General features: G+C 36.4%; 1 protein-coding gene across 1 annotated transcript in view; it reads left to right on the top strand.

Annotated features, from left to right (window-relative positions):
- DCLK2 (doublecortin like kinase 2) overlaps positions 1 to 11088 on the top strand; it is a 141924-nt gene that overhangs the window by 20920 nt on the left and 109916 nt on the right. The window contains exon 2 of the mRNA XM_015568060.1: positions 3199 to 3533. Coding sequence (XP_015423546.1) covers positions 3199 to 3533 — 335 coding nt within the window. The remainder of the gene's footprint in view (positions 1 to 3198; positions 3534 to 11088) is intronic.

The following is an 11088-nucleotide window of genomic DNA, read 5'->3' as shown; positions in this document are numbered from 1 at the left end:
ATGACAAGGGAAGCTGGCCTGGGTATTGTGGTGGTATTGTTATTAAGGTATGACATCTATACTGTAGGGTTTTATGTGCCAGTATAAAGAAACACAAAGCTAACCTCAAAATCATGTCCTGAACAGCCGTGTTGAAATGTTGAGTGCCAAGGATGCCAAAGTAGGTTTGATATGATGTCAGCACCTAGCACAAGAGCTGGTGCATAGTAGGTATTCAGTGCATATTGTGAAGGTCAATCTAGGCTTAACAGAAGAGTACTCTATGAATTATTTTTTATCCTGTGGATGTGGAGAAGGGGTGAGGCTCTCTCTTGCAGGCACTGGCCAGCCTTGGTTCAAAAGTATACATAGTCATGGAACTGATCTAGGAGTTTTAAATAGAAACATGAAGGAAGGGAGAGGAGGAGAGAATGAAAATTTATCTGTAACAACACAAAAACAAATTAAAAGACAGGCTTCCTTTGCCTATTTTCATTTTGATATTCGGCACCCATGTAAAGAGGCAAAATACAGAAAGATTTAAAAGGCAGCTCTCCTGGTTAACATGTCGACTGTGCAGGGACTACATTGATCAAGAAAATATGACATATTAAATATTTCTTGTTTCTTTTTCCCAGTGTCTTTTTCTCTTTCTATTGGGAAAGGCTTTTCTCCAGCTGACTTCTCTCTGATCTTAAAAAAAGAAAATCACCTTTCTTGCTGAGGTTCCTCTTTATTATTGTAGTATTTTGGATCAGAACATACCATTTAATTTTTATCATAGGTAAAATTAGTAAGAGCTTTTCAGTGTGAGAGTTGCTTTCTCTATAAAGTTAAAGCAAAATCATAATTGTTAATTTTTGCTTATTAATACATGCATATGCTATATGGTTCTATTTTATTAAATTCATACCTATTTTGAAATTATGTGACACTTTCCCAGATGATTACACTATGAACAATGATTTAGATAAACCTACAGAGATGAAAAATCTTTAAATGGTGATGGTTGGGCTGGACTTCAGACTACTGTTGTGGATGCAGCATTAAAGCCTATGACCCATCCCCCAGATTTCTTGGACAGGGACCCAATTATACCTCCTCTTTTTAGGCCCTCTTATCTGTCTGATCTGTTACTGAATTGTTCATGTGCCTTTGGAAGTCTTTAAGCTCTCCAGTAATCAGGATTTAAACAGCATCCTGATAATAATTAAATAAATTTATATTAATAGGTTTTCCTCAGGACTTCCCCTTCAGTATGTTGGTTATTTCTGTTTTAAGCATTCACAGCATTTAAGGGTTGTATTCTATCATTATACTTTTAAGAATGAGACTACACAGAATAGGTGGAAAAATAATGGTTTCTTTTTGAGTTAAAAAGATATCTTAGAGAAATTCTTAGATTGTAACCCTTTTATTTTATACTAGAGACTCGGTGCACGAAATACGTGCGGGGGGGGGGGTGTCCCTCAGCCCAGCCTGCACTCTCTCCAATCTGGGACCCCTAGGGGGATGTCTGACAGCCGATTTCGGCCCGATCCCCAGGACAGTTGGACATCCCTCTCACAATCCTGGACCACTAGCACCTAATCGCTCACCTGGCTGCCTGCCTGAACTCCTTTTTGCCCCCTCTGCCAACCTGGTCACCTCCAACTTCCCCCCTCTGCCAGCCTGGTCGCCCCTAACTGGCGACCCCTAACTGATCCCCCTCCGGCTTAGTTGCCCCTCATTGCCCCCCTTGTCAGCCTAATCACCCACAACTGCCCCCCCCCCGCCAGACTGGTCTCCCCCAACTACACCCCCGCCAACCTGGTTGCCTCTTACTACCCCCCTTGCTGGCCTGGTCACCCCCAACTGGCTCCCTCTGCCTGCCTGGTCACCCCTAACTGCCTCCCCTCCAGCCTGGTTGCCCCTCATGGTTCCCCCTGCCAGCCTGGTTGCCCCACGCAGCCTGCTGTTCAGTCGTTTGGTTGTCCCTCACTAAACCCTTGCCGGCCTGGTTGTAGGCAGCCATCTTGTGAGGGCATGAGGGTTAATTTGCATATTGCCTCTTTATTATATAGGATGCCAAAAAGTTGAGATTAAATAATTGGTGGTTTCTGAATCTCCCAAAAGAAAAATTATTTTTAAACATGTAATTATGCTTGTTCAATCAAAATATATTATTTTTCAACATATAATTTTGGGCCCTGATCGGTTTGGCACAGTGGATAGAGCATCGGCCTGCAGACTGAAAGGTCCCAGGTTCGATTCCAGTCAAGGGCATGTACCTTGGTTGCGGGCACATCCCCAGTAGGAGGTGTGCAGGAGGCAGGTGCTCAATGTTTCTCTCTCATCGATGTTTCTAATTCTTTATCCCTCTCTCTTCCTCTCTGTAAAAAATCAATAAAATACATAAAAAAACATATAATTTTGCAACTTTAATGAACATTTACTCAGTAAATCAATTGACATAGTATAGTTTTTATGTTTTTCTTAATAAAAATTGAGCAGAAGACTGTGTGTGATGAACACATCATTTTAACTACTTAATATCTTTCCCATTTAAATAGATATAGAAAGGGGTATCTATTTAAACTAATTATTTTTAAGTCTACATTCTTTAATTAAGGAAAAAATGCTGAGGTATGCTTCTTTGAGCTTTCAAAACTCTTCTTGCTTTTTGTGGTGCTTCATTAATTGAGTAAATGATCCTGTAACTGAATATAATTTAGTCAGTTATGTGAAGTTGTGGTGATCATTCTTTGATTATGACTGAAATCTATAATTGGAAGAAGGAAGAAAATAGTTTTATTTATATGACTGTATTACTTTGTGATATAATTATTTCTTCCAGATGAAATTCTGTAAAAATTAAATTAGTTAATAGACTTTTGAACTAAGGATACTTTAGAATTCATCTGTTGCAACAACTTCATGTTACAGACAATGATATTGAGACCCAGATTGCAGATAAATTTTCCAGGAAGACACTTTGGATCAGAACAAAACCCTGGTCTCTGGTTTCTTTGTTCAGTGATTTTCGCTTTGTGATGCATGTTGTTCCCAATACCAACCTAGATGCTATTAAAAACAAAGGGAGGGTGGGGAGAGTGCCAGAGAAGGGCATGGATCCTTTCAGTGAACCTGCTCAGGTTAGGGGTTCGTTCAGTGGGTGTCCAGCATTTGTCCTTCCACAGTGGGGAAATCATGCTAATAAAACCGATGTTTGCTTTTTAGGTGAGAGTTACGTGTGTGCATCGAACGAACCATTTCGTAAAGTTGATTACACCAAAAACATTAATCCAAACTGGTCTGTGAACATCAAGGGTGGGACCGCCCGAGCCTTGGCTGCTCCCACCTCGGTGAAAAGTGAAGTGAAGGAAAGTAAAGATTTCATCAAACCCAAGCTAGTGACTGTGATTCGAAGCGGAGTGAAGCCTAGAAAAGCTGTGCGGATTCTTCTGAATAAGAAGACCGCCCATTCCTTTGAACAAGTCTTAACCGATATCACCGAAGCCATTAAACTAGACTCAGGAGTGGTCAAGAGGCTCTGCACCCTGGACGGAAAGCAGGTACGGTGATTCTTAACCCCCAGCGCCCAATCTTACTTTTAAATTCTCCTTGTACCGTGGCAGTTACATGTTTGACAATATGAGCTTTGTATCTGCTAGATATTTTAGTAGAGTGTGTGTGTGTGTGTGTGTGTGTGTGTGTGTGCGCGCGCGCGCGCGCACGAGCACATGCTTGCATGTGTATGAATTAGCCTTTATCATGAAAATTGTAAGCGGCTCACCTGTCTCGTTTACACAAGTATCTCAAAATTATAGAGAGAGAAATCTATACGTCTTATGGTCACTGGAAGGGAAATGTCAACTTGTGAGGGAAAAGTGTACGTTGAAGAGGCTTCCTCCAGTAAGTGGGATGTTCTCCACTTAAGAATAAGAACACCTAATAACTACTAGAGTCATTATGGGTTTGGGGAAGCCACAGAAGTAAAAATTAAAGATATTTAACATGTTTTTTTAGCAAAGCTTCTCCTCCCCACTCATGTAAAATAGGAAAATGCATTTAAAGGAAAATATTTTCATGAGAATGTCCATATGAATTTCATAGGGAAGAATGGAGGTAATTAATCAGCATTTCTGAAAAAAAAAAAAAAAACCACAAACATAAATTACACAGGGAAATGCATGCCAAATTATGGTAACAATATACCAGGAACTCTAATGGACTAAAAAAAAAATTGGGCAAATTGCAAGTACGCATGAATAGCAGTTACACAAATACTGGGTTTTGCCACAATCAGATTATCATTCCTAAAAAGAAACATGTGGTTTCTGAAGTGTATTTTCTCTAGTTTCAATAAGGTTAAATTGTTTATATTTACATTGTATAAACATAGTTTCCAGTATTCACTTTGTTTCTTCATTTCATTTTGTTTCTTCTCTTGAAAAGAATTTATTTTGAAGTGTTTGGCTCATGTAGTGCTGAAAATGAATAATACTAAACACTGGAGCAGTGTCTTCTGGCAGGGGAAAAAAATAGTTTTCTAAGACCAGATCTAGTTACTACGTCACTTCCTGGATCATTAACAAAATTTTAAAAATAGGTTCTAAAAATTCCAGTAGAGTTTAATGAAGTTATGACTTCTCTAATTAATTAAATTAATGATTAAAAGGCAGCCTGCCCCAAGACAGGTTCAGATGACTGGGAATAGCCACTTTCCAAGTTGATTTATTCTGCAAGTAAGTGACCACAAGGAAAAGGGAGATTTGATAAGTCAAATAGCTAATTCTTGGTGGACACGGGGGAAATACGAGCTATAGAGACAGATATTTAAGATGCCTAACAAAAGAAAAGAAAATCATAAGTATGCCAAATTAGAAAACCTAAGTGGCATATAAACAGTACATGCAGATGAGATTTTAAAAATTGAAACTTATTTGGAAATCTCCAAATGAATGTTTTTAGGGAAATTTTAAGTGAAATAAAGAAGTTGAATGTCTAATTGAAATAGTAACCATTGAAATTTTAATAGTTAGCTAAAAAAAATTTATCTTCAAAAAGACTCCAGACTAGAAATATTTATATGGAAAAATGTTGACTAAAGCACAAGCAATCCCGAATCATCAACATATTAAAGAATAATATACACTGCTATGAGTAGGATTTATGACAGGAATGAAAGGATGGCTTATTGTTAAGAAACCTGTTAATACATGGGATCTAGAAGATAAAGTTATTGCACACATAATCCCAAAAAAGATATCACAAAAGCACTTGCTAGAATACAAAATCTAAGTTCAATTAGGGATTTAGTAATAAAAATGGAGAATTCCCCAACACACTGAAAAATCCTCTCTGAAACAAAAGGTCTGTGTAATTGGTATACAAATGAGATACTGGAAGTATTTCTATGATAATCAGGTAAGGATGCCTGATAGCAGCAGTATTCAACATTCTTCTATACATTCTTCCTGATTTTTATTTATAGTTTAATTGCAATTTCAATAAGAATCTAAATGATTTTGGGGGAAGCAGGGGGAGGGACACATGACAAAGTGATTTTAAAAGTTAATCTGGAAAAATAGGCAGGAAAATTTTGGAAATAATGATTAATGGGCTCTCATGCTACCAGATATTAAATCACCATTCTCATACTATACCAAAAATAAATTCCAGGTGTTTTAAAAATATTGATGTCAAAATGAAACCAAAGAACTAAAGGAAAAGATGTCAATAGTTATGGTGATACGGGAATGGATTTTCTAAGCATACACGTAGTGGGAAGATCACAAAGGAAAAGGTTGGTTAGACAACATAAAAATTAAAACTTTCTCGATGTTATAAGCAAGGGTTATATACTTTTACGTTAAATCATAATAGTTTAATATGAAAAAAACCTTAACACTGCAATGCAAAATGAATCAAACACCAAACAGACAATTTGAAAAGGTAGAAATATAAATACTAAGTATAAGAAAGCACAGTCTCACTAAATAAATATGCATGAAAACAATATGATTTTTTTATATTTAAAGTTGACATGTTTTTGAAAAAGAAAATGTCCATTATATTTCGATATGCAGTTAATTGGCATTCTCAATGAATGATGGAAGTGTAAATTTCATAATCTTTATGGAAAGCAGTTTGTTTTGTACTATACAAATGTCCTTTCCATTTGAACTACTAACTTATCCTAAATAACCTCAGATGCCAACATAATTATGCATGAGAATTCATCCCAGCAATAAGATCAAAAAATTGAAAACAATTTAAAATCCCTAAAATAGAAAACAGTTAAATAATATTACCATAGCATTCATAGGAATGGCCTTTAAAAATTGTTTGGGGGGCAATTTAAAGACATGGGAAAATGTTAAGTGAAAAAGGCAAGAAATAAACTCTGTAGTATGGTTTCAATTTTGTGTTAAGAAAAGTAGAGGAAAAATTAAAAAAAAAAGAATTCAGAAGGAAACACAATCATAGTTGCCATCAGAAACCTAGTACTTGCTGTTGTGATTTCTACTATTTCTTCCTCATGTCTGTTTAAAGGCAAAAACTCAAGCACTGAGAAAGAAAACAAAGACCAATTTCAATCAGATTGTGGAAATTAAAACATTGTGAGTTAATCCTTGAAATTTTGGCATATGGCTATAAAATGTTACAAGCATCACTTTTGTCACTGTTTAGGTCTAAACATGATTTCCCATGTGCAAAGAGAAGATATATTTTTAAACTTTCAAATAAAATTTCTTTTGGAACAATTAGATTTTGGTTTTCATAGGCATAGTTTTGGATACTGTATTTTCGGATTGCCAGGTATCCTTCAAAGCTATAGTCTTCTTGGCGTTGATTCAACATCTGTACTTTAGATAGACTTGCTATTTGAAACCTCATGTCTGTTGTGTGGTTGATATGTTATAAAGAGGACATTAAATCTTGCTTTGAAGTAGCATAAGAAATTTGTCTTATGCTTAAGATGAATGCATATCTTTAAATGGGCATTGTTCCGATTTTACTTTACAAATTGATTTTTTTTTTAGGGGACATGTAAAACTATTTGCTTCCTGAAAATTCTCAAGAAAAGGACAGCTTTGCTTAGGTGAAGAGAGAGAAATGAGAAAAGAAGTAGGCTCTGCTAATGAGTTGTTCCTGCACAAAATTTTAGGCCATCTACCTCAACTTTTTATGTTCTTTCCTACTCAGATTGGTCGTTTTCATCTTAAATTAATCTGATCTTCGACACAAGCAGAGATAAACAGTTTCTAGGCAGTTCATTATGCAGTCACTGATTCCATTCCTGATACCCATGATAGAGTTTTAAGGGGTCCTGGTTATCTTTTTTATGGGTTTAAAAGCTTTCCCAATTGAAGGGGCAAAGAATGGCGTGGCATGTGCTAGTAGCATTTATGCTGGTAACACAATGTCCCTTGAGTCTTTTCTGTCAAAATGGATAATCACTTCTTCCTAGTGGTATTGACTCAATTTACAAGGCCTGACGTAGTTAGTACAACTAACTCATGTATTCTGTGTCTCTTGTAAAATCACTTCAAATAAAATCAAATGTTAGGATTTATCCATTTTAACTCTTGGGTTTGCTTTTGTGTAGAGCAGTGGCTCTGCACTGGGTATGTTTGTGCTCTATGGGACAGTTAGTGGAGTTTGGAGTCATGTTTTGATGCCACAACTGGGGATGAGGATTCTACTGGCATGTAGTGGGTAGAGGCCAGGATGCTGCTATCTACAGTATCCTACAGTACACAGGACAGACAGACAACAGACACAACATAATTCTCAGGGATCCAAAATGTAAATGGTGCTGAGATTCAGAAAACCAGGTATAAAGTAAACGAAGTGATTCAAAAGGAGATGACACTTGTTTGATTATTAACTTTATCAATGAGGCCACATGCTAAACTTTATTTCAGTACTTAAAGATTTCCTCATAGCCTGTCTGTGCACTTTTTATCTCATTGGGGCAGGTGTGTTGGAATGCCATGGTTTATGGTCTTTGTTATCCTGGATTTCCATTTATTTGTCTTTGTTGTGTAGGGCTGATATGTAGTTGGGGAGTACAGCTTCACAGGCAATTAAAGACGGTTTCACATGTATTTAAAGAAAGTCTAAGAAATGATGATTTTTATGGAGTTTTAAATATTTAATACTTAAAGTGATGTGATGAGCATCAATTTTTAAAGAACTACACAACCTATGCATTTATATATGGGGTGACTAGAAAAAAGGATCTATAAATAGAAGTCATGACTATTCTCTTCAATAACTTTTTAAACTTGCAATTAATTTAGATTAAATGCTTTACTTTTGTTTTCTTTTTACAAATGGAACATTGAACTTTCACATTAAAGGCATTATATAGGAAAACAAGGTTTACTTTTTTAAATTTCAAAAGTCAGGGTGAGTTTCTTGTAATAAACTGCAGCAGGGGAGTTCTTTATAAAAATGTCTTTATTCTGTTAAGGGACTGAAAGGTCCAAATATAGCTTTTGTCCACATGTGTAAAAAATTCTAACTTTTAGCTTTCCCAGAAACAGCAGAGTTTTAACATAAAAGAAACATATTTAGTGGAATTTTGGAACAAGTTGATTCTTGTCATGGGCAGAGGCAAAACAGACTCAGAAATTGCTAGCAGTTGATGCTTTGGGGGTAAAACACTTCCAGACTTTGGGACCACTGCCAGCCTTCGGATGCCCACGTGCAGTGGGTTCTCCTTGGGGATCATGGAGTGCCTCCATCTTACCAGTCATCTTACGGTCTATGAAGGTTTCCGTCCTCACTTTTCAAAAAGTTTGTTTCATGGGTAGCATGATATATATTTATTTTGTACCTGACTAACTTTTCCGGCATCAGTTTCTAGTAAAGGTTCATTTCTTTGTAATGACCCAACCGTTCTTATTTAAAGCAATCTCTTCTCAAAAATTGCTACGTAGAAATCAAATGATTGAGATCTATTTATAAATATTTTCTACAATTCCTTTAATCCCGATATAATATTTCCTTGAAGTAGATGAGGACAGAGTTTGATTTTTAGTCCTCATGTTGCTCCCAATGCATGGATTTTATGTTCTTGGATAGTAGAAATTCAGACAACTGTGTTTTGTCTAACTAGATACCTTCATACCTCTGAAGCGTGGTTCACCCTGATCTATCTCAAGTAATGGAAAATTATCTCAATTCCCCCCCCCCCCGCCCAGTATAGCAGGAAGTCCAGGTAAAAGAAAGGCAGAAAACATTCCGTTTGTCCTTTGATCCCTGATCCAAGCAGAAAAGGTCGGGGGAAGCTTAATCTTTGTTTTTAATTTAATGAACACCTACCTCTTTTCAAAGAGTGGGGAGAAAGAAGGAAGAACTTTGTCGAAGTAAAGTTTGTGTTTTGCCATTCTGGGATCCATTGTATAAGCAGTTTCCCCAAACCTTTAACAATATATTTTCCCTTTTAATGGGAAACTGGAGGCAAACACAAAAATCCTGTTTATAATTACTGCAGTTGAAAAATAGAATAGATATTTAAGGTGTCGGTGAGATAAAAATGACATCACTGTGAACTCTGGTTTCCTTATTCTTTTGGTGTCTAAGCTGGCGTAACGTATGGAGCGTAAAGGTTGTGTTAAATTCATTTCATTTTCGTTATAAATGTATTTTTCAGTGGTTATAATAATTATTAAAATATATATTTTGTTACATATGAATTTTACAATGCTTAGAATAATAGCTAGCAGCCTAATTAGCTAATAGATAAAACGCTAGTAGCTTCCTATGTTAGGCATTTTGATAATGATTTCTATTACCCGCCTCCATTCATCCTCACAATCACCTTGAGAGCTAGGTGTTCTAATTCCTGTTTTACATTGGGGAAATTGAAACAGAGAAATCAAGTAACTTGTTCAAAATCACACTGCTGGGGGAGCTGGATTCACACCAAGAAAGTGTGATTCTAGACCTCCCCCAATCCCCAACCACCACTCTTCACAGCTGTGCTCAAAGCCCTCTGTAGACAGGCTTTGTGAAGGTCAGCAGTGATAATGGGGACAGGAAAAATAACTAATAAGCTATCGGATTATTTTATTTCAAAAACTTTTTTTAGGCCTTCGAGTGATGCAGTTTTATCTGGGGGTTATCTAAATATGGTAAGATTATTCTTTGTGTAGGATCTGAAACATGAAAAAATAGGTCAAGGAATGATTATATACTTGACTAAAAAAATAACTGTTAGAGTTATTTCAAAGATTTAATTTTTAAAAATTAAAGATTATGACATTGCAGAAAGTTTAGAAAATATAGGAAGAAATACACAGTCTTACCATTTTACTACTTTTTATAACTATCTGTTTTCATAAACATGTTTTCTTTTTTCTAAAGAGACAACTATGCAAGTAAAATCAGTGCATTTCTACTGGAAAAAATTTAAACAATTCAGAGAAATGCAAAAAGTGAAAAGTTTCTTTTCACATCTGCTCTTCTTCCCAAACCTCATTCTTCTTCTTAAAGGGAATCACCAATAACAGTTTTGTAAATGCAATTTAAATATACACTGAGTGGCCAGATTATTATGATTACCTGACATTTGTAGGCAAATTAGCTATAATTTCGCACTGAAGTTGCTAGAGGGCCAGACCATTATAAATAGGGAAGCAGGTTGTTTACCACGACAGAAGTGATTTTTTTTTTCTGAAGATATGGGTAAACAACGCAATTTAACAGCCTTTGAACATGGGATATATTTGAACGTGAGTGGCCAGGTTATTATGACCACCTTACATTTGTAGGCAAATTAGCCGTACACTGCATCAAATGGGATATGGAAGCCAAAGGCCTGTTCGAACACCTTTGCTGTCTGCAGTTACCAAGATAAAACATCCCCAATTCACACAGGAACACAAAGATTGGACAGTTGAGCATTGGAAAAAAGTCATGTCGTCCAATGAATCACGTTTCCAGTTGCATCATGCAGATGACAGAGTGAGAATTTGGCAGAAACAGCATGAAAGCATGCACCCCACATGCATGAGCACAACCCTTCAAGCTGGTGGGGGCAGTGATATGGTTTGGGGCATGTTTTCCTGGCATGACTTGGGCCCTTTAATTCATGTGGACCAACGTCTGAAT

The sequence above is a fragment of the Myotis davidii genome, unplaced genomic scaffold (assembly GCF_000327345.1).
Source record: "Myotis davidii unplaced genomic scaffold, ASM32734v1 scaffold323, whole genome shotgun sequence".
Lineage (NCBI taxonomy): Eukaryota > Metazoa > Chordata > Mammalia > Chiroptera > Vespertilionidae > Myotis > Myotis davidii.
Note: the sequence above shows the minus strand (reverse complement) of the source record. Positions and strands in the feature narration are given on the sequence as shown.